The following is a 25,663-nucleotide window of genomic DNA, read 5'->3' as shown; positions in this document are numbered from 1 at the left end:
TCTTGTAGTTAAAGAAAATAAATAGATATTCTTATTAAAAGCCAATTATATGAGCTTATAGGTGACAATGTATACAGTGTTTTTTAAATAATCTGCAGTGTAAAAATATATTAGCCCGAGAATACTCTTCATTTCAACTAACAAAAAAATTAAAAATTGGTATTCCGGTATGTGGAAAGAAGAAAAATTGTTTGTCTTAAAATAAAAAGTAGTTTTGTTTAAAAATTATTTCAGTATAATCTAATATAAATATATATTTTAATCTTCAACCTAAAAAAAATGTTTTTTTTTGAAAATCTGAGATATTTTAGATTATTCAAAGAATCGCGAATATGGATTGAAAAGTGCATGTATAAATGTTAAATAGATATTTCTTTTTTTATTTATGTTAGGAGAAAGCATCACCGAACGATTATCTCTATTTTAAGTAGTTTTTTCTAAACAATCTGTCATTTTAATCAATATTTCAGTCAAAGTTTTCCTTGAATGGTCTATAATTAAATTTCTAGATATCTATCAACAAAAGAAAATTAAAATAACACTAAAAAAAGTTAAAAATAGCTTGGAAATATAAAAATATTTTTATTTCATTCCTTTAAGTAAAAGCCCTCAGAAAACTGTAAAAATAAAGTTATAAAATTAATTTTCTTAATGCGAAACGCATAGGCTGATTTACGTTGTTGAGTCATGCGACTTTCTAATATAATGCTTATTTGCATACACCTGAGTTTGAGCATGGATAACATGTTCTTATAATCGATTTAAAGTTCTAAAAATAAGTTTGTGCTAAATCATATTTCGTGTTTACCTGATACATATTTCAAACTAAAGTTTGGTTCATTAAATAATATGTTTGTCTAACATGTCTTCAATACGAAACTTATAAAAGAAAAAAATTTAAATATTCACGCTATTTTCGTGACGTACACAGGTCCAGCAAATCACGTGTTAGATTTCATAATATACTGTCAGAAATTCAAATTTTTATCCTATTTTTAAAAGCTTTTATTTATGGTACAACCCTTTTTCTACGTTAAAATTTGAATTCAGATATATTTTGAAGTTATATGTGTATATGTCATCCCCTGGCATTTATCTATGTCATATACGTCCCAATGTAACATCTGAATTTTTTTATAGACCATTTCTCGGCTTACTGTGACATATTTTTTTATGATATTTATAACAGTAGAATTCAATTTCGCTAGTAAATACTACCTTTTAAACTACACTTAAGGCAGAATCGAAAACGTCTTAGTAGGGTACTTTTTCGCCCAGTATACAGTACTATTTGGGACTTTTCAGGGTTTAATATATTTAAGTTTAATGGATATTTACTGAAAAAAAAATTGATAAAACCCTCAATCTTATGATTTTCTAATTATTTTAAGTGTTTCTTTTAATGGTGAAAGATTCGTTCTTTGATTATCATTTCTAAACCAACTAGACGTCGTTTTTAATAAGTAAGTGCCGACATATTTCCAGTATTTTCACCTCATGATCCCCTATTGGTCCTAAAATTTAACTAAAAAAAACGTAAATCTCGTAATAGTACTTTTTATTGTAAGATCTAGTACTTATAAAGACATTAGACATTTATAAAAATCACCTGAAAATTCATAGCGGAACTGCGAAACCGAGGTGGCAACGCTGGTTCAGACTGACAGAGTTACCGAGTTCGTACCAAGGAATTCCAAGGAAGACCTCGAATGATTGACCTTGGCTTTAAAGACCAGGAATTCCAAGGAATTCCGAAGGAATTACGAGGAATTCTGAGGAATTATTTGAGTAAAAGGAATTACGGTGTACACTTTTCCCTCTGCGGTTTACCCCTCGAATAAGGCTAAATGATATAAACGTATTTTAATAATTAAAAAAAGGTTTTTTCGTATGTGTTCATGTCAAGTTTTGTTTTTCTCAGATTGTTTCATGTAAAATTTTAACGAAAATTATAAACATTGTTCAAGGTGGATTAATATGAATGTTTAAATATGGAATCTCAAGTATTATACTTGAGGGTTCATTTTTCAACATTTAAAATGTGTCCACTCTATATACACATAACAACATATCCATAATTTTAACCAATTTCAAAAATCAAAAATCTTTTGGATACTTTGTTTTTTATAGTTGCTTTAAAGGCCTCTGTATTGTATATTATCCGATATTGTTAGATAATAAATTATCTTGGCCTTATATTATACAGGGTGTAAATTATTTATCAACTTTTTCAAAATTGTGTACATTAAAAATATCAAATTTGGTGTACGTATTGTAATAGTGAAATTATGCATTTGTGTAAATTGGCATTCAGATGAATATTGTTGAGTTTGGTTCACTCTGTATACGGGGTGGTCCGAATTTTAATCCGGCAACATATTCTGCATATAAAACTAAGTAAAAAAGTTCTTTTAAAATCATGTCTTAAAATTTTTATTTGTTTTAGAGAATAAAATTAAAAAATGCATTTTTTTATTTACACCCTGTATAATGAAAACTATTAATGATGTTTTTATTATTTATTGTTATTTGTATAATGATCCCCGGCCCTTTTATATATAACAATTTTGTACTGTATTATATTTTGTATAAATTTAATTTTTTAGGACAAACCCTTGTACACATTTCTATCATTTGAAGCAAATGATGTGTTCTGTTAAGGCTAGATTATATATTGTATAATTTTAAACTTGATCAATGTAAGAGCTACGTAAAACAACAATTTTGAAGATATTTCTTCGTATTATCTTGTACCGAAAGAGATTTGTTTATTACTAAGGACAAGAAAAAATATTATTGCCATTGTTATGAAAATTATAGATTATGTTTTCTTTCTTTTTTTAATTGTTAATATTATTGTGATCGAAATCGAAAGAGCTTGTACAATATTGAAACAGTCCCTAGATATAATAGGATGCTTATAAGGAAGAAGAAAAAATAAAAATATGTTCTATGATGTAACTTTTACCACACTGTATTCGTAAAAATAAATTAATTTATATTCATTAAAAAGAAATGTCTTCCAAATAAATAAGACATTAAAGCAACAAAACAGCATTTTTATTTATAACATTTTCCATGTTCCATACCTATAGTCCTCACCTCATTGAATGAAGATCGCTATCAGTTTTAATGTAAAATTATAAATATGAGGAATGTGCATTTCTGGCTGCCAAAGCAAAAAAAAAATAATCAAAATATTTAAATATAAATTCAATAAATATTTAATCTAGTTACCTTTAATATTGGTGTATTAATTTAATGACATATACACTCTTTCATAGTCTAGAACCATACGATATTCTATAAAGATTTGATTTCTTTTACCTCAAAACAGTCACATCTAGCACCAAAAATGATCATTTTTAAAAATATTTTTGTCATCCGAATTAAATCGGAAATCGTTGGCCAACGAGCTCGAACAGTTAGACTCATTTACAAAAACGTTAATTACTCAAAAACTAATTAAGATATCGGGGCGCGCTATGTCGCAATCGATAGGGAATTCAACCCTCTATCTGTACACAAAATTACAACCCCCTACGAAACACTTTATTTTTTGGAGCAAAAATGAGCAAAGGGGTTAACCTTAGAAAATTTTTGGCCCAAAAAATAAAAGGTGCCGTAGGGGGTTGCAATTTTGTGTACAGATAGAGGGTTGAATTCTCTATCGATTGGCGCTAAGCGCGCCCCGATAGCTCTTTTAATTACGGAGTTATTAGCGTTTTAATTTCGAAAACGAGGTCAAAGTGTTAGAGTCGACAAAATCCAGCGTTTCTCTGTAGTGTTAAAAATTTTTTCGAGGTGGTGAAAAATTTCGCACGAGGCAACCAAATCTTGTACATTTTTGTCATCAAAAATTTAATTTTGAACAGAAATGAGACGATATTTTTCAGAGTCATATTTCTTAGCGCATAGATATATTATATTGCGATTATATTTATAGTATATCATGATATATTTTATGTTGCTAGTTTATTTTTGTTATATTCAATAAGAGCTCTAAGAGTTTATTTTATTCTTTTAATTGTTATAGGAAAGGAATTTTGCTATAAGCATATATATAACATAACACATGTTTAATATATTAAAATATTTATTAAAAAATATTCGAATAGGGTATTCATGTTAGGGTATACATATATTAAAAATGTTACCTTCAAGTGGCAGGGTAAATAATTGCTATACATAGGGTCTAATAATAAATTCTAATGCTTTTATTTATATTCTATTCTAATTATACACAATAAGTTATAAAGTATAGATTTCAGTACTTAAAAAATGTATTTATTACATTTATAAAGCTATATTATGAATTTCTTTACACTAGTATGATCGAAAAAAAAAACGGCGTCCAGCTGGCTTGGAAATGACGATCGATGACAGTCTCCATATAATCATTTTATATATAAAATAACAGCGATCATCATTTCACAGCCATCGCTGACGCCGTTTTTTTTTCGATCATACGGTATAATATACTGCCGTGTTAAGGAAAAATGCCTTAAAACAAAGATTAAGGCATGTTTTTGCTATCATTGATTATATTATATCTTTATATCATAAACACATTACATTTTATTAACAATAGTAAAATATAAAAAGTATATTAAAATCTAAGGTGTTGGCGGACATGCTGACGTCTATGTGGAAGTAAATAAATCTTCTATAGCTACTCTTCTGGACTACTAGCTACCCTGTAAGTCTTGATTCTGCAATAAAAGTATTAAAAAACTTAATTAAAAAATCAAACACTATATAGGCAACTCTATATACATGTCAATGTATTTATAGTTGCCTAAAAATAGAAATAATGTAATTTTTATGTATTTTTAGTTGCCTATACAACAGTAAACAGCGCGCCAATATACTCCATTTGAAATTAATAATTTATATCTACACATTTTACAGAATACTATAATATTAGGTATTTAACAAACATATTTCATTAAAAAAAAACACCTTTTGGTATATTTTACCTAAATTTATTTAGCTTCCTTTTCAATGATGAATTTCTTCTCAATCCGCTGTTGAATGTTGAATTTAGTTAATATAATTGCATCTTGAAAAGGGTAGTTACAGCAGTCTTTGTTCCAAAGCAGTACAATATCCCATACCAATGTTATTATTTATTTTTTTATTACATATGTAGGCATCAATAGGAATGAGATCAAAAATTTGGGAGTCTTAGAAGAATAGCAGTAAAATAAACAATAAAACAAATTTTAAGAAAAGATTTAGAAATACAACAAACATAGAAGAAAAATAAATTATATTTAAGAAATATTATATTTAGTTGTACTCTGTCTGGTGTGATGAATTGAAAATTTATGAAAATGTTTCCAAACTTACAACTCTATATAGACAATAGAAATAAAATGCCTTAGAGAAGTCTTGACACAGAACGTCACAGAGAGAGATAAATACAGAGGTATGTGGAATTGAAAAAAAAAATGCATGAAGATGAGTGACAATTTAGAATATAATATTATGATACCAAAAATATATATGTAATTATATACATACTGAAATAATGACATAAAAACAAATTAAAAATAAATATATACAGGCAATAGAAATGTTGAAATATTATGTCTTAGAACTCTTAGAAGGATTACACAAAAAATAGACAAGTATATAAATAATAAGACAATCAATAGGACAGTGATGAATGATAATATTCCAATAATAAGGAAAATATGGCAGACAAAACTAGTAAGAGGTAGGCCAAAAACAACATGGGCCAGAAGGTTCTAGATGATATTAAAAAATAAAGAGGTATGTGGTCAATAAGAACTGAAAAATGACTAAAAGTTATGCTTAACCTCCTCTCAGAAATATCTAGTCAAAATTTGACATCAAGCACATGAACAAAAAATCCTCCAAAGCATATAGGTTCGCCCCCCTTCATCAGATTTAACCCTTGGCCGACGATTAAGCCTCGCCAGTCAGTTCCCATCCCAGCTAAGCAGCCTCGTCTCGGGTCACCCTCATCACCCATCGAGCGGACATCCACCGGGACCCCCTACAGGCGGACCCCCCTCATCATCTTCAATGTGTCCGATATCCCGCCCCTCTACTGTCGAGACGTCACGGGATACGTGCACGAAGAAGTCTCGTAGCTTGGGTGCCAGGTCGTATCCGGCCGAAGCCTCTAGCGTTAGAACACCTAGCTCGTAAACCAGAGGGTGGTGACTCCCTTGGGTACCTATGCATGCTACATAGGTCATCGATGGCCGAACATCAAGGTTAGGGGGTGACCCGGGTCTCCTCCTCATAGGAGAGGCTAGCTATGATGCTCTGGAGTCGATATTACTCAAGAAAATTAATTAGCAAATTGCTAGAAAAGCCAGAAGTGACATCAGCTGTTGATGTCAGATTTTTTAATAAATGGCGAATGCGCCAGGAATCAATCGAAAATTTGTCCTTTTAGTGAAACAATTAAGTGTGTTATTGTGAGTTTAAGTTATATTTAAACACAGGCAAACCAAACCAACAGAATCCTTAAAATTTCACCAATTCATGGCATATGTCTGTAAAAATTACATGAAAATGAATCCATCAAAACTAAAATTCTGGGTAAGAAATTTCACAAGCAAAAATGTATTAGAAGAATGACACCATAAAAAAAGAATACAAATAAAAGAATAGTTATAAAAATACAGTCAATGGAATGTTTTACAGAATAGAAATGATATTATTCCCACAATGAAGAAAATATGGGAGTTAAGCTATTATAGGAAAATATATAATATATATTTTACGTAACAAATAAAACCTATAGAAATACAGTCAATAGAATATTTTATTGCATTGACAAGTGGTGATATTATTTCCACAATCATGAAAATATGGGAATCAAACTATTATAGTGAAATGAAAGTAAACCAAAAACAACATGAAGTAAAGTTCTAAGTAGATGGTATTATACCAAAGAAAAAAAGAAGTTGCCAAAAGACAAAATATGGCCCAACATGAAAATAGATGGTTTGAATTTATCTATGATAATAAGGAACCATAAATATATAATTGAAAGACCAATTGGATTTTTTTCCTACTTAATTAAATTTAAAAATGATGATATGCACTGATCGATGAGCATTAAAAATCAAAAAAATAAATTTATTTACCCAAAAGAAATAAAATTTTAGATATACTTATAAATCCTCATGCGCTGTTTGTAATATTCATCAAAAGGATAAATGTACTGCCCTGGAACAATTTACATCCATCGATTTATTGTAAAAAATCTGTAAAAAAGAAATAAATAAAATTAGATTTTATTAATTATTAAACTATAGTTAGTCTGTTAATAAGCATTTAATAAATTTATTAAAATTATTTTTAAAATATAAATTAAACTTACTTTCAATCAGATAATAGAAGACCAGCTCGTAAAACGGAATGATAGCCAAATATCAGGATTATATAAGGGCTCTCTTCTATTAAGTGGTCTTTATGTGCTTATATGTTATTACTAATAACGCTCCTAAAAAAGAAAACATGCAAAATTGTTAACAAACATATGACGATGGTGTAATATTATAGTATTAAACATGTGTGTAAACTAGTATTTTACTTTATCTGAAAGTATTATATAATTATTGAGAATGCTCCTTTAGGATTACCTACTTATTCTAAACAACGTAGAAAATACTTGTTTGCCTGTACGAATAAACACCAAAAAAGTTACTTTTAGGAATAAAAAAACATCTCGAATCGACGCAAAAAAATAGTCCAAAAAATACCAAATATCTCTAAATATTTTCGAAGTAACTATATTTTTAATGTACAATAGGGTTATCAAGGAGGGTATATATATTTCCATATACTCAATTTAGAAAAAGAAAATTATGAAAACAGGAAAAATGCATCAGGTTTTATCGATGATGTAATTGAAATATTTGAAAGTGAAAAAAACCATAGAAAACACACAAAATCATGGGTACTTACATTTTCAGGAGACTAAACAGGCCTTAAGGAACAGAATACACTCAAATAGTGTACAGAAAAATCACTTTTTCTATCAAAAAACTAGAAAAATTGTAACAGCCACATAACAACACGCTGCGAACGGAAAATATTGCACGTTACCTTGTCAACGTTGTCAGATTGAATACATCTGAAACAAAATTATCATTTTTTGTTGCATAAATAATGCTCTGTCTAAAAGAAAAATATTATTTATTCTACTGAAACAATGTTTTTATAATATGTTTTTTAGATTTATCATAATTTTGTAACGGTCCAATTCGTTTTATACTTCCAAAAATATTGATTCGGATTAGTTTCAGGACTTCGCTAACATTTTGGCAACCTTGGAAATAATTTAGTTCAAAAATTTTCCACTTTTTCCACAGTGGCGCTACAGGCGCTCTTCTTTTTCGTTTTTTTGGGCTAAAGAGAACGGTAACCATAGAATGAAAGTACTGTTCTTCTTCTTTTTATATTTACGGTCCTAAATCATGGACAACCACTGATCTGTCATAGATCTGTTTCTTCTTTATTTTTAAATGGCTTCAACTTATGTAGGTCATGTGGCCAGTGTCCAGGACAAAATATTCAAAATGAGAGAGTCTAATCTATAATTTATGGATAATTATTAGACAAAGACAACAATAAAAATAAACAAATACAAAAATAATAAATAGATCTTAAGTAAATAATTTATTATTATATAATATTATAATACAGAGTGAGAGTTCTTTCCGAGACCCAGGGTGAAATAGAGACACAGAAGTTTCATTTTTATTTCGATTTTTTCCAATACCAAGAGAACTTTTTAGGTAAAAAACGGTGGAAATGTATATTTTTTACCTGTTTTTTACTCAGTAATTTTTTTTAGTACAGGTACCCACGAAAAGTTATTACACTCCAAAACACTTAAAGAACACCCCCAACAGACACACACTTAGGTAGCACCACCTACAAGTAGGAATCTGTGTAGTTCAAAATCAAATTTCTCATGTCAAAAAACACCCGAGACACCAATTTCCATCAAAATATTAACGTTATTTCAGAAATTATTTGGAAAAAATCTAAATCTAAATAAAAATGAAACTTCTACACCCTGTATTACGAAAAAGAAGCATTTTAAGACATGAGTGTATACGAACTGTTTTACATGTTTTTATCTGCAGAATATTATACGCAGGACTGGACTAATAATACAAAAATTACTTTTGGTATAGCTTTTTATTTATTTATAATTAGTGTTTTCATCCAACTTAACACGACAATTATACTCGTTTTGTGCACTTAACACACTAAAAACACTGTCTTATAAATAAACCGCGATCATATACCTCTGAAAAAAATTCAAATAGTTTTATTTTTTATTTTCTTTCTTCGTTCTCTTTTTAGCTTGTTTAAAAATAAATTTTGGCAGTACTTGGATGATTCTTACTTCAAGTAACTCTCAATTCTGAATCTTATCATCACTTTGAATAATAAAAAGAAAATAAAAAAGAAATGCTGACGATTTTTCTTTACAAATAAATAATAGTTTTTTTTATTTTTTTCTACAATTTATTTCTTGATTTTTTTGTCTGTCTCTCTTTTCAATAAAAAATTTAATATCTACATTTTCGTACAGCTAATGAATAGTTCCTTTTTTTAATTATTAAATTATTTACAATATTAATTTTATTTTGCCTAAAAATTTTATATAAAAGCGGCATAGAAATAATAGATGTCTTCATATTTAATTTCATCAAATCAAAAAGTAATAGTTCCTATACACATACACATTTATACCTAGTACAGTATCCTATATCTCGAAGCGTATAATTTTAAATTAAAAATATAAAACTAAATAATTAACATAACTACAGAACGAAAAAAAAAATAATCGTATTATATTAAATTATTACTTTTGATTTGACTTAAATTCACAATATAGACAAAAATATAATATCTTGAGAACTCTTTACAGTTCGATTGCATTGATCTAAAAAAGAAGCTCCAAAAAATATTTTTTTTTCAAAATTATTACTCGAATAATTTAAAATTGGAAAAAATAAATGCTAATTTTTTTTTATTTCAAAAAATTAATTTTTTGGAACCACCCTTTATAAACTTACACATTTCTTTCTTTTTACTGTTTGTTTTTTATTCTAAAAAACCAAATTAAAAAAAAATAAACATAATTCTCAGTCTTAAAACACTAAAAAATAAAAACACAAAAAAAAACAGTTTTCTTCTGAACAATAACTTGACATTCCTTGTTAAAAGATTTTGTTTAAAACTACTCTAATATATTTTTTTTTAATCTTTTAACAAAAAATAAATTTACTTATAAAAAATTGCTAAAGCCGAGACTACACGTAAGGCGTTTAGTGTTTTAAGCTCAATCTACACAGACGTCGATTTGATTGGTCCGAATTCTACGAACTCACGTTTTTCTCCCTAAAATTTCCTTTTAATCAGTCTCTAAGCGAACAACAAAAAAATAAAGGACGGTAAAGAAAAAATTGAGAAACATTGAGTATTAATCATTAAAATTAGATATATACCGGATGTCAACGCCATTTGATCGTTTTTTTTTGTCGAATAATTTTGAAATTTGGACGAAACAGTTCAAAATTCCTTTTTGAAAAAAAAACGCCGTCAAGTTGGCTTGGAAATGACAATCGATTACATTTTCTACATTTATACTTATAAAACGACAGAAATCTTCATTTCCGAGCCTACTCTGACGCCGTTTTTTTTAAATCGTAAGGTATTTCAGTCTGTGGTTTGACGTCATCGCTATAGGTAACCTAAAAACTCCGCCATATTGATTGCAAACGACAAATTTCAAATTTATTCGATAAAAATCATCGAAAAAAAAAACGGTTTGTGCAATATTTTTTTGACACCCAGTATACAGGAAAAAAATTAAACAAATGTTAAGGAAGACTGGCTAAGGTTACCGTAGTGTGTGTATGTCTTTTTTAAATAAATTACTTGAAACTATATCAAAAAGAAATGTGTTATTATTCAGTATAAATTTTCCTTATAAATAATATAACCTTAAAACTTAAAATTAAAAAATTAATGTGTGTGTAAACAACGTTTGAGAAACTAACCGAAAAAAAATGGCACTTCAATGTATTTTATATTAATTTTTTTGAAAAATTTCTTTTCTAGTACGAAGAAGATCGAGAATATGATAGGAAAAATGCAAACGTAACGTAGTGATGTAAGTTTTTTTTAAATATTTTGCCCATTTATACTATCCTAGGAAACATATTTTGAACGCTCTGAGTTAGTTTCACACGCCCTGTATTTTATTGAAACTGGACTTCGAAATGCACTCTGGACCTTTAAAACACACGTTTAAAAGTTTAGTACATTTGAACTAATTTGAAGAATAAAAAAAGACGTCACGGTAAACGTAGAAATGGCGTTAAATTTCGAGTTTTGCTAGATTTAATGGTATATAAGGAACAAATATGGTTAATTTGAACTAATTAAACCAGTGGCAATCAAACTTTTTTTACAGATATGTCAAAATATGGCCGCTGGAGCTATTTTTTTTCCAGTGGCACCCAAAATGTTTCTTAGGACGTGCAAAAATATGCTATATTGTGCTGTTTCTTAAATTTTTACTACGTTTGGCATATGAAATTGTAAAAATAATTTATTCACAAAATGTTATATAGATAAATAACAAATTATTATGATCGATACATCAGAAAACACGTTTTTTTCAGGAGTCTGGCTTTTTTTGACTGTTGTTAAGTTGGATAAATAATAGTGTACTGCTGTTTGTACAAATCAATAATACTGACGAAAAATGATTTTTATAAAAAACTACAATTTTAAACCATATTTTCTTAACAAAATTCAAGTAAAATCTCCTCCAAAATATTAAATCAATCATATTCCTATCAAATTCTCGACTTCGCCTCGATGCGGTGACTCTCTAGCATACAGTACGTCGCGTTGACACGATCCCCATCAAACTTAACCTCAAAAATCACCGATTTTTGAGGTTAGTTTACTTTTTTGACATCTCAGTCGTGCGCCAGAGCCGCGCGCATCGTTTTTAACTCCAATCACAGATCAACAACAATATTATTATGGTCAGCATGACTAGCGCAATGTCCGGCATATTTTTTTCGCAGTCTTCATTCGTAATAAAACTAACCTCGAATTAAAAAACGTAGTAGTATCTTTCTCTCCTTAGCAACACTGACCTCCGCACAAAAAACAGACACCTTAAAATTTTCATCTACTTTAAAGTTCAATATTTTTCGTTTTAGTGGGCCGATTTTGATGAATTTTTAACCAATTTGTAGCTAAATCATTTGACTTTTTTAGCCTCTTTCTGAAATAAAAATTAAAGTTTCCATCTGTCTATAATACGAGGAAAAATAAAATGTTGTTTTTTTTGGCGAAAGTTTGAAACACCCTGTGGAATGATTTAACATAGTAAGGATTTTAAAAAGCACTTTATCATGAAGGTGCATCTTTTCTCAATAGTTTGTTTTTTGATTCATCTCAATAGCTCTATTTTTGTTGGAGATATTTGCGTTTGAATAAGATTGTAACAATTAATAACAATTTTAGCACTAAAAGCATGACTTTTCTTTTGGCCCTCATTAACACTCATATAAAATAGTGTTTTTTTGTGTTTTTTTACTGTCACTATCATTGAAGTCATTTTTTTATTGTTTGTTGAAGGTTACATTAGTAGAGATTAAGGTTTGAAGTCTAGAACTTGTATCAACTATTGTTGCATTGATAGAGATCAACTTCTGGACTTAAAACCATCTCTGCCAGAGTAACTGCAGCCAACAAACAATAATATAATGACTTTTCAATGATAGTGGGGTTAGAAAAACACTATATTTCTTAGGTGTGTTAATGAAGACCAAAAGCAAAGACATGTTTTTAATGCTAAAATTGCTGTAAATTGGTACTGTCTTCTTCAAGACCGAATATCTCCAATAAAAATAAAGCTATCGAGATGAATCAAAAAACAAACTCTTGAGAAATGATGCTCCTTGATGAAAAAGAAATTTTTAAATTCTTCAAATTGTTAAAACACTCTACAAGGCGTTTCAAACTTTCGCCAAAATAACAACGTTTTGTTTTCCCTCGTATAATAGACAGATGGGGACTTTAATTTTTAATATAAAAAAGAGGCTGAAAAGTCAAATAATCTAGCTTCAAAATGCTTAAAAAATCATCAAAATCGGTCCACTATAACAAAATATATTGAACTTTTAATTAGATGAAAATTTTAAGGTGTTTGTTTTTCATACTGGTCAGTGTACCTCTCTCTCTCTCTCTCTCTCTATCTTGCTCTCACTCTTTCGAAAAAGTCTATATATGTATACTATTTGTTATATATCACCCCCAATATATCTATTATATGTATATATCATTTATACAGAACGCGATTTCTTCTATCTCTTAATATCACAAGACCCTGTGTAAGACGGCCGACTCTCTTCTCTGTTTATTTGTTCGTCTCGCGCGGAGACGGGTTACTGGTCCATCGAGACTGGCGCGAATGCGCTGTTGCCGTTATCAGGGCGACGGGTAGTTGAAGTAGTAGTAGTAGAAGTGGCAAGGACGCGACTGCTCCATTGGCGGCACGGAGGCGCCTCCTGGGAGGAGGTCGCGTCGTCACTCTGTTACTAACTGGTGGTGTGCATCGGCACCTTGGCGGACGCCACTGAGTTCGCCAGCGACGTCACCTGAAACAAATAATTTCGCTAATTTAAACAGTGTGCTGTAAAATTATAGAAAATCCGTTATAAGTCATAGTACTAGAGGGCTGGTATACAGGGTGCTACAAATTCGAGGTACGAGCATTGGTATCTCGGAAACCATAAGAGATATGAAGATGGTTAAATTGAGGCAAAGTTGCGCTTTAGGATGTTCACCATGATGCCATCAAAAAAGTTTTAAAAATTTCAAGAATTGCTGTGTTTTTTATGAAAATCAATTTTATTTTTTCCCGGAGTTACTTTTTAGAAAATCAAAAAACTAATTGCAAATTCTCATGGCTACTTTATTAGGGCTATCTGATAGTGTTTTTAGATTTTCAAATTAGCTGATAATTTGTGAGATACAGAGGCCAACTTAATTTTTTTAAATACGGACCTGCATTTTTTATTTGAAGTTTTGAAAGAACTCGATCTCCTGAGTACAATGATAAAAAAAAATAAAAAAATAATAAAAATAAATAAATTTAATAAGATAAAAATCAAATTTAAAGTCTTTACTAGCCTTGTAGGAGTATTACTTATATGAGACAATCCCATTTCCAAGCAATCAGAAGTGGGATATTTTTAATCCCATTTTTAAAATTTTCTGGAAATGGAATGTTTTATTTAAAAAATTACATTTGATGCTTACCATTGCCGGTTGTGTGGTGTTTGGAACGGTTGTTATCGAATTCGCTACGTTTTTGCTATCATTGTCCTGATTCGTCGTTGAACTGTTCTGATCCGATGAGGTATTCAGTAACGTTTCTTCTATCAGTGTAGCAATCTTTTCACGATCCTCCTAGAATAAAAAAAAATCCCCACATTAGTACAACGAAACAACGTTCCCAATAAAGGCAAACAAACAGTTTATTTCACTAAGGGGATGTCAAGTTGTAATTTTCTCAAAAAAAAGTTAATTTTAGCTGTAAATACAACCTGGAAGTTATTTTTTGAAAAACTGTCTATGGAATTAAATCTGGCGAATACGGAGGATGGTCTCTTTTCGTTTTATTTCATTATAAAACCAGAAAATCTTGTTTTGAAGTATTTTTAGGAGGGTTCATTTGAACTACTCATTCCTAGCGGCATACCAAGTTAAATTGATAGTGTTTTTAAGTTGTAATAGGTTAAAATTATTATGTTTTTTAAGAAGGAGTTAAAGCCGAATCTCACTAAATCTCTCAAAATAGTGTAAAAATGTGAGAAAATCATATTAAATTAAAGTTAAACAGCCCCTAAGGTTTTTTTAGATTTAAATAACAAAATTTCTTGTACTTACCTCATTTACAAAACCGTAATGTACTAATTCTTGTGCAAGTATTTTAGGGTTATCTTTTGGAGAAATACAACTAGTTAAATGCCTATTCATCTTGTCATCCATACGCAAAACAATTGTCAACTGAAACAAGAAAAAACTACCATAAATAAAATAAAAATTTACGTTTAATATAGGTAAATTTAATAAAAATTCAAATATTCAAAAATCCACTAAGTTAATAAGACAGAAAATGGTTGGCTATTTATCTAGTTATGTCAGTCAATAATAGTCTAAATATAAAGCTACCTTTTTCCGTATATCTATTTGAAATGTATGCCAAAATATAAATTATTTTTCGAAAATTTTACCTACAGCAAAACACCTGTGCATGGAGAATTCGCAAAATTTTAACTTAAATAAATCTTTGTTGCTATGTCTAAAAATATAAAACGAATATAGAAGTATGTACGCATATTATTTCTATATGTACAGTGTCTTAAAAAATAATTTCCACCGAATTAGTAAAAAATATATTTAGGAAAAATTATATTACAATGTGGGGGAGGCCACAGTCACGCGAATCCTGGAGACTTAAAACCGACATTATAGGGAAACTACAGGTCGCACAACGCTCAATGGAATGAAATATGCTGGGAATAACCAAGAAAGATCATAAGAGAATAGAGTGGATACGACAAAAGACCCAGGTAATGCATGTCATCCACAGCATCAAATCGCTCAAGTGGCAGGACACCTGGAAAGAAGCATGGACAATAGAGGGACCACAAAAACTACAGCATGGTAACCATAAGAAATAAAGACACATAGAAGAAGACCAAACCAAGATGCGGCCATGATATTAGGAAATTGGCAGGGATAACTGGAACCACATAGACAATAAACAAATTAGAAAGGGATTATTTGAATTACACCCCAGTCAAAATAGACATTTCAATTAACAATAATTCGCAGAGCTGAAAATTGGTACAGGTCTTAAATACACTATTATAAATGATATCTGAAAAATCCCCACCCCTCTCACGTCTGCTAAAAAAATTATTCAAGGTAAAAAGCCAAAAATATGTTATTTTGCTTTTTTCTCCTAAACGGTAAGCGCTATAGCAAAATACCTTAACCAAATCTTGTAGACCATTAAATTTTCTACAATAATGGTTCTTATACTTTTTTCTTACGAACCACCTTTTCTGAGATATGGCAATTTCAAAAGTTGAAAAACTCGTGCGAAAAATGCGAATTATTGTTATTTAACCCCCTTTTTTTGTTTATTTTGACTGGGGTATTATGCGAGGGAGGCTACACCAAGAAGACTATTACATGAAAGAACATATAATTAAAAATATATATTTTTAAATTTATTCACTGTCTGTATTGCTATAAAACTGACTATGTATTTCCTAGATCAATATTTCTAGATTATTTTTACATAAACTAAGGCTGAAAACAAATGATGAGACAATTTTGGTACTTAAGTATATACATAAAATATATATGCACGATCTAAAAATAGATATCAGTTTGCACAAGCATGATGTCACGCAGGTAAACTAAATAGCGATAACAATATTCGCAAACAACCTTTTCATAAATAGTTCCAATAAATCTCTCTCACAATATCTGATAAAATTATTATTATACACCCATTTTTTCAAATAATAATAATTTTGAAACGAAATTCGATGTATAACCTGTCAATTTATCAGTAAAATTTAATCTTTTTTAACAAAGTGATTATTAGACGGATTAGGTATTAATTCATTAATTTTTTTTTACTTTGACTATTATTGTCAAGTGTTATTTTCAAGATTAAAATTCGTAATTTTAAACTTTTTCACTTGCCTAGTGATTCTTGACAAACAGTAATACACTTTAAAATAAAAACACAATTAATTAATTACAGACAATTTTTTTAATTAATTGATTTACTACAGGTAAAAAATAGTATAAAATTACTTATTAGTGAAAATTTGTCCAATAATAATTTAACATTTAACATTTGATTTCGGAAAAGGCTGATATCGACTCTAAAATTCAGCCCAGAATTATCGGCGCCTCAAGAGCATTCTGGAAATTAAAAGACAGGGGTTTCTACCATCATGATTTGAGCACAAAAACGAAACTTGCAGTATACCGAGCAATAATAATCCTCACCATGTTATATGGAAGCGAAACCTGGTTGCCGTACTGCCGGCACATGAACGCATTAAACAAGTTGCAACAGAGACACCTTAGACAACTCTTAAGAATCAAATAGTTCCACCATGTCTCATTTTCAATTCGAATGTCAAGTCAGTGTTGATGTATGGTGCAGAGACTTAGAAAATTACATCTCCGAACCGCTGTCTGCGAAAAACTGTAGGAATATTCTGGCCAAATACTATCAGAAATAAGGATTTATGAAGCTTAACCAACCATAGGCAGGTGTATAACGAGATCAAACTTAGGAAATGGAGATGGATCGCTTGGACACTTTAAGGCGAAGCAGCAACAACATCGCTGGCAGAGCTATTGAATGGAATCCACAAGGCAGTAGAAGAACTGGTCGTCCAAGACACACATGACAAAAGACATTTAAAAAGGAGATCGAAGCAGTAAACCGGTCATGGCGAGATGTCAAATCAATTGCCAACAACCGAACCCGCTGGAGAGCGTTTATTGAAGCCCTATGCTCCACGTAGGAGTAAAGGACAAAATTAAATAATATGTAACAGTACGCCTTACCAATAAATCACAGCTTTCTTCTTTGGACTTAACATCACACATCATATTAACTATTTTCCTATTTTCTACATCAGTCGGTTCCGGGGTGACGGACTTGACAGATTCCGCCATTTCCGGTGATATGGCCCTGGATCGGACCAGTGGAGCCTGTTTGGCACTGAAAGCCGTCAGTGGATAGATACCGTTTCTGGAAAAAAAAACAAGAAAAAACGATTATTTTCATATTAATTTAATTATTCATAAATTATTTCGAGATAATGTACGAGACAATATAATTTTAACTGCGCCACTGGAGTTTTTTTTAAATTTCCAGTGGCTCTCTATAAAGTAGCGATGGGCAAAACTGTTATTTTTAGATAACAGTTGAAACTGTTATAGTTATTTATAAAAAACAGCTTAAAATAACAGCTTAAAAATAACAGATTTCTTTATTTTATTGCTAAATATCTGAAAGAGTATGAAGCGGTCGTCGCCAGGCGTATTAACGCAGTTGCAAGTTGCTACAATGACATGCTCGGTGGTAGTATTTCCAGGGTGTCTAAAAATTTCTAAATATCGATTGTTATCTAAAATACCTCTCTAAAAACGGTCGTTGTTTACAAATAAGCGCTGTTTACAAATTGCGATATAAAAAAGCCAAAATTCCGCCACTCGTCTATATGGATGTAATTCAATCGCAACAAATATTTAATTAATTATATTAGTAATGTATAGAAGTTTATTACTTTGAAAAAAAGAACTAATATATCTAGCACTCTCTGTCCTCCTTTGAGATATCCCCAAAGCTGTTTACAGCAACAGTAGAAGAAATCTTCCGTCAACTGTACTGAACCAACAAAGGATTAAAAATAGATGGAGAATATCTTATAACCATATAAGATTCGCTGATGACATAGTCCTAATCGCCAATAGTCCTGAAGAATTACAGGCACAAATCAAAGAACTAAATACAGCCAGCAATAAAGTAGGTCTCAAAATGAATTTAGCAAAAACTAAAGTAATGTACAACGAACTAGTAGACAGAAAAGACATTCTAATAAATAACAGAAGAATATACAGGGTGTTTCAAAACAAATGCGAAAAACTTCAGGGGGTGATTCCTTGTTCAAAATAAAGGGTAGTTTGCTTCATAAACGTTGGGTCAAAAGTCAACCGTTAGGGAGATATTGCAGTACAAATATGGCGGAAAAATAATGTTTTTATTTTTTATCTTGAAAACGAAAAGAGATAGACTAATAAAATTTTATGGAAGCATTACTGTTATGAAAACACACTTTCTAGTAATTTTTTCACTTTTTTAAAATGAGTGGAAGGAGTTGAAATAAACTACCCCTATCATTCTTGTTAACGGAATTTAAAGAAAAATCTTATCAAACACGGGCAAAAAATTAATTTTGATAGTTTAGTTTGTTTAGAAACTTTTTTTTATCTCTTGTATTTTTTGATAAAACTCACCGATTTGAAATTAAAAAATAAAATGTAAAGCATTACATGTCAGGACAAAAAACATTTTCTGATAAAGAATCTAGTGGGCTGCTGTCATTTTTCGAAAAAATCTAGTCGGCCGCTGTTACTTTTTAGGATGTTCCTAATATTATTTTATTTGACATTACTCTACTGCAATACGTTATTATCTAGATGATTATTATTATCGTTATTATCACTAGATTCTTAATCTAAAAATGTTTTTTGTCCTGACATGTAATGCTTTTCATTTTATTTTTTAATTTCCAATCGGTGAGTTTTATCAAAAAAACACAAGAGGTAAAAAAGTTTCTAAACAAACTAAACTATCCATATTAAAGCATTTGCATGTGTTTGATAAGATTTTTCTTTAAATTTCGTTTACAAGAATGATAGGGGTAGTTTATTTCAACCCCTTCCACTCATTTAAAAAAGTAAAAAATACCTGAAAGTGTGTTTTCATAGCAGTAATGCTTCCATAAAATTTCATTAGTCTATCTCTTTTCGTTTTCAAGATAAAAAATAAAAACATTATTTTTCCGCCATCTTTGTACCGCGATATCTCCCTAATGGTTAACTTTTGACCCAACGTTTATAAAGCAAACTACCCTTTATTTTGAACAAGGAATCACCCCCTAAAGTTTTTCGCACTTGTTTTGAAACACACTGTATACAGTGCCGGCCAAAAGTGGAGAAACTTTTATGATTTCTTTCTTACTTGCTATTGTGTATAATAATCCTTCATTAGATTTTTTATTGGCATGCTTGCTAATAGTTACATTAAATAATGCACACAAAAAACTTAAATAATTGTTTTTATTGTATAAAATAAATAATATTTCCAGCAAATAATTGATCTTTATTTGTAAATTTCTTCCGGGTGTTTCTGCCTGACTTCGCGTTCTAGTTGCTCCCACATATTTTCTATGGGGCTCAAATCCGGGCTCTGCGCTGGCCATTTTATAACAGGCACTTATTCTGCTTCAACAAATTCTTTAACGATTTTTGCAGTATGCCTTGGATCGTTGTCATGCTGAAACTTCCAAACAAGAGGTAACGATTCCTCAGCAAATGGCAACATTGTATTTCTTAAAATGTCCAGATACTGATACCAATCCATAACTCCTTCTATTCTTCTTAGTGGTCCCATCCCATGGCCAGAGAAGCACCCCCACACAAGCACGTTGCCACCCCCATGTTTGATATTTAGCGTAGTATATTTAGGATTGTATCTTTCGTTATTAGGACGCCTTACCCACTTCATACCATCGGAGCCGAACATGTTAAATTTGCTTTCAATTTAGTCCAATTTAAATGTTCTGTGGCAAAATCCAAACGAGACCGTCGATTTTTTTTTTTGAAATAAAAGGCTTTTTGGCAGGGCGTCTGGCGTGTAGCTACCCTTCAATTAGGCGTCTTCTAATAGTCCTCACAGAAATTGAAACATGTGGATTTTCCTTTTTTATACCGACCGCAGTAAAAAATTGATTTTTCAAAAAACACCTTATTAATTTATCGGTGGCAGCTCCACTTTTTCTGGGCCGTCCTGGTTTAGGTTTACTTTCAATTGATCCTCTTGGTACAGTTTTATTTGTTTGCAAACAACACTTTTATTTAATTTTAACTGACTTGCAATATCAACTTGCTTGACTCCCTCCTGGTATTTTATAATAATCAGTTGTTTTACCTGATTTGATAAATTAATACCACGAGGCATTTTGAAGACAAACTACAAAAATACTGACAAAATACTAATTTTCTCACACAAGCACTATTGAATTTATAGTAATAATAGCAAAAGTTTCTTCATTTATGTTCCGATAAAAATAAACAATTTTACTTATCAGCAAATTCTTTCTAAAAATAATATTATTATTCGACCAATGTGTACTACCAGTCATGACCTATGCATGCAATCCAGGACACTTAAAACGGACACTATAAGGAAACTGCAGGTCGCACAACGCTCAATGGAACGAAATTATGCTGGGAATAACCAAGAAAAACCGTTTAAGGAATAGAATGGATACGACAAAAGACTCAGGTAATAGATGTCACTCAGAGAATCAAATCCCTCAAGTGGCAATGTTGTTTACACTATATTTACGAAAAATCGGCCTTCAGGGTTTTAAAATAAACCTTAGGTTAAAGCACCGACCTTTGCATATCTTATTTTCATCCTCCTTGCGATCAAAATAAAAATATTTCTCATTCGTATCGAAATTTTTCGGTGGTGAATAAGCCAAAATACATGTGTCTAAAAAAATCTATAAATAATTTGACGGTGACATCAGTGGTGGGTATACAAAGTGAAACATATCTCATTAACCGCATTCGCTAATAAAAGACAGAAAAATAAATTCTCAAGTCATAAAAGAAAGTATTAATCATACATAAACTTTGGATTAGTCAATTTACAGAAAGATCAGTAAACATAGAAGAGTTCTAAAACATTTCTTTACATTTTGTAATGTTGCCGCTAACTAAAAAAATAATTCCACGTTTTGTTACACAGCTACAAGATGAAATGGCAACGTCAGAATATGTCCGACGACATGAGAGAAATGATTGTGGCTGCTTTTCGAAGTAGAACTTTACATATATATGCATCTTAACATGAAAAGATCTTTTGAAAAGGGCATCATTTTATGTAGTGTACAGGAAAGGAAGCATTTTGGCAAATTTATTTCATCTAGCTAATTTTTGTCACATAATTATACGTTTATATCTAGTTTTAATTCTGTAATAATTAAAATAGGTTTTAAGCGTGTATCTTTTTGTTACCGTTGAATATTTTACTCTAAGTCATTTAATTTTTGTTAAATTAACGAAAGGTATATCACCAGCCATCTATATTTTTATCAAATAATAAACATCTACTGACTCAAAATTATAAAAATAAAAATATCTAGGAAAATCTTTGTCAAAAGGGTGGGCAACCATAATAATATTTTGAAGATACATGAATTCTCCATTGAATATCGAAATAATATACCAAGTGTTCCATTTAAAATAAAGGAGTAACTTGCTTTTAAAAGTGACCAATATTCAATACTAATTTTCTCTAATCCTGTATAACTTTTCCGGTCAAATTTTAATTTGATTTAACATACAGTGGTCATTTTAAGTAAATATAAGGCTATACAGAGTAAATTAGAAATTCGGTACTTGTTATTGAAATTTAAAATTTATTCTTCATTTTCACAAAATGTTTAATATGACAAAAACGTTACATTTTTGCCATATTATGTTTCTTTAATGAAACTCACATTTAACTTTTCCCTAGAAGGGAAAAATCAATTAATATATAGGGTGTTCCATTACAAAAAAAAACAACTTTGATGCGTAACTTTATTGGGGACAGCTTGTAAAACTGTAGAACTCTTTATATTTTTATAAAATGCTTTCAATCAACCAACAATAGATATAAAGTATCATTCTCCTGGGAGCATCCGCGTCGTATAAGAGACGCCACCCTGTATACCCACATTTTTTTTATTAATATTAACAGCATCGTAATCGGCACATAGTCTGAATTTTAAATGTTCTTGTTAACGACTATATATCAATATTCTATATCAATATTATTTTATTCCCTGAGTTTATAGAATTCCGATCCTGCACTCATCACCAAAGGATATCAAGCATATGATAATTATGAAGCTGCTAAAAATATTTAGCACTCCTCTGCTAATTATTCGAGGAAAACTTTTCGCATAAAATCAGCGGTATGCTTTTAGGTTAAAAAAATACCATACGATCGAAAAAAAAGCCGCCAGAGTAGCTTGGAAATGAAGTTTTCATTCAAAATCAAAATTTTCATTCATTTCTAAAAACATGGTTTTTACTTAAAAAGAATCCAAGAAATACCCCTTTATCTATTAGCATGCCATTAAGGAACAACCTGTATATTTGCCAACCAAGAGTTAGGTAGAATACCAACGGTTTGAAAAAAGACAAAGCAGAATTGCTGTGGCACAGTTGAATGAATTTTTCACTTTAGAATAACTAAAATTGGAGCATAAAATGTGCAGCTTAGGATTTTTAGTCTCAAAACCCCAATATAACAAAGAAAACAGAAAAAATAAAGGTACTTACAATGCTAACAACTTCAATTGAAGCTGCAGAGTCGACGAAGCGGCCGATGCCAACAAGTTATCGCACACAATCATGACTGCGGCCCACCAAGCTTATTTCCTTATAATTTTTCGAAAAAAATAAATATCCGCTTAAAAGTCACCTACAGAGTGCACCGAAAATAGCTCGAAATCTATTTTTAAACCGGTAGAGAACTTCGGTCGAAAAAACAACAAAGCGGCCGCGAACAACCTATCGAAAATTGGATGTTGAAAAATTTGAAATGACGCACTAAATGAGCGGAATCGACTTGCTAGACCGCCAGGCTCGGCAAAAACACCACCTGACTGTCGATTAGCGCACTATTTATTGGACCGCGACTTATCTTATCTCGTGACGTCAATTGCGATGTGTGAGACGGAGTGTTGTGGGACAGAATGAGATGAAACGAATGTTATATATACAGGGAGATTCGTTATTTAGAAATACGAAACCAAAATTTTTTTTCAATTTTTTTTCTGTTAATTTTAAGAGTGCCTCTGTAGGAGTTCTTGGGAGATGGACTGCCAACTGTCTTTCCATCTTTTTGGAGGTCTTCCCGGCTGTCTCTTACCCATGGGTTTCCCTTCATGATGCGTGGTAGCCTGTTTTCTTCCATGCGTTTTACCTGTGCGAACCATTGTCTATTTCTTTGCCTACCCCATCTCACTACGTCCTGTATTCCACATTGTTGTCTGATGTTTGTTTCTAATTCTGTCCCTTCAAGTCTTCCCCATTGTGGTTCTTAGGTTCTTCATTTCGGCGACTCTTAACATGCTTTTGGTCTTGTTTGTTTCCTCTGGGATTTCTATGCCATATGTCATTATTGGTCTGATGCAGGTCTGATAAATTTCAAACCCCTTCATGTGAACAGGCAGCATTTTTTTGTAAGATTAAATCATTAGATCACCTCATTTCGTTACCGTAATCTTATAAGCTATCGGAAATAAGAAATAGTCATCTTATCCGATAGTCAAGGAGTCTAAAGAGTGATCAAGTCAGTGAACATCAATTCGAATGTCTAAAGAAGCTGAACAAATTAGACAAAAAATAAAGTTCTCCTACTCTGGTTGCCAGCCCATCAAGGGATAGAAGGTAATACCGTTCTGCTTCCCACGTGAAAACTGACTTAAAGCAGAACTCAAGAACCTGGAAGGCTCCATCCTTAACCTGGAATGGGAATCATCCAACGCACAGTGGTTCCCCTTAATTAGCTGTGCGGTCATAACTGTTCGATATCTAGATATAGCTTGACTACAACTTTTTTAATAGAAATTGATAACAAATGCTAAATAAATGTATATAAAAAACTTAATGTAATACGTATTAAAAACATTGGGCCCAGTTCGTGTGATTTGCATTTTAAGTTCTAACTATTCGGAAAGGTATACAGATTATGTTTGCACATATGTACATGTTTTTTCATATTGAAGAGGTCAAATTTATTTTAGATGTTGAAAAAATAAAAGAGACAGTTGTTTCATTTTATAAATACAATTTTATTGTCAATTGATATACAGTGTGTCCACGAAATAAGTTGACACGAAGAGGAAAAAATAAGTTACTTTTATTTTAAGACAAAAAGTCAATCTTTAACCACCCGGTATAAGATCCGGCGGCAATTCGCGGCAGCCAGTGGCAATTAATTTATATGCAATATACTTTAAGCAACAAGTATTTTCATGCCGTTTAAGAGGATTTGAAAGGGAACGTAGTTAAAAGTCTTAAAGAGTGACCAGCAAAAATGTAAAAATATTATTTTTGTTGCCTTCAAATAAATTGCCATAAACTAATATTACTTAGGTTTAATTAAGTGCAAAAAAGAAAAAACAGTTCTTTTTACCTTCTTTTCGAACGTCCATTACAGAAAAAGCAACAGCTTTTATCAATTTTAATAAAATAAGTAATTAATTGGCGTTATCTGAAAACTGTTTATGTCAGCTTGATACCAGTAGCAAAAATGTGACATTTCTAATAAAAAAAGCGCTACACTAGGCTTACTTGATTTTGTTATTTATTATGTATCGTTTACAGGGGAATATAAGAAAAGTATTAGCAACAGTTTCATGCAAACATTTTGAAATTAATATTTCTAAGTAATGTCCTATCTGGCAACCACTGTGCAACGGTCTAAGATACTCGAAGAAATTTCTCAGGACTTACCAAGAAGAAAAATCGAAGATTTTCCTTGATATATATATATATATTTAGTCAGCTTAAAACGTTTTTCTACGTTGTCCGATACCCAATTTCTAGCCTATTTTATTCGTACAATCCTCTGTTGACTGGTTTCTTTCACTCATCGCTTTGTGTACGCTTTTTGCCATTCCAGTTTCGGCCTTCCCTGTTTTCTTCTGCTCTTTGGTTGCCAATTGATTAT

General features: G+C 30.8%; 1 protein-coding gene and 1 long non-coding RNA gene across 3 annotated transcripts in view; both read right to left on the bottom strand.

The window, feature by feature from the left end:
* Positions 1 to 4,454: 4,454 nt before the first annotated feature.
* Positions 4,455 to 8,085, bottom strand: LOC115887207. The gene is made up of 4 exons (XR_004051032.1): positions 7,954 to 8,085; positions 7,367 to 7,489; positions 4,980 to 7,250; positions 4,455 to 4,712 (listed from the first exon to the last, which is right to left on the bottom strand). It is a non-coding gene; the product is annotated as an uncharacterized LOC115887207 (long non-coding RNA).
* A 1,091-nt stretch (positions 8,086 to 9,176) lies between these two features.
* Positions 9,177 to 25,663, bottom strand: part of LOC115887197 (nuclear receptor-binding protein homolog) — a 139,782-nt gene continuing 123,295 nt past the window's right edge. Inside the window, exons 8-11 of one of the 2 annotated variants that reach the window (XM_030906549.1) lie at positions 17,704 to 17,890; positions 14,986 to 15,105; positions 14,356 to 14,505; positions 9,177 to 13,691 (exon numbers count right to left, since the gene is read on the bottom strand). In XM_030906549.1, coding sequence (XP_030762409.1) covers positions 13,632 to 13,691; positions 14,356 to 14,505; positions 14,986 to 15,105; positions 17,704 to 17,890 — 517 coding nt within the window. In that variant the 3' untranslated portion in view covers positions 9,177 to 13,631. The remainder of the gene's footprint in view (positions 13,692 to 14,355; positions 14,506 to 14,985; positions 15,106 to 17,703; positions 17,891 to 25,663) is intronic. The other variant, XM_030906550.1, reaches the window with a different exon arrangement.

The sequence above is a fragment of the Sitophilus oryzae genome, unplaced genomic scaffold, assembly GCF_002938485.1.
Source record: "Sitophilus oryzae breed Bouriz unplaced genomic scaffold, Soryzae_2.0 scaffold_555_pilon_pilon, whole genome shotgun sequence".
In the NCBI taxonomy this organism is placed as follows: Eukaryota; Metazoa; Arthropoda; class Insecta; order Coleoptera; family Curculionidae; genus Sitophilus; species Sitophilus oryzae.
This window is presented reverse-complemented; position numbering and strand designations above follow the sequence as displayed.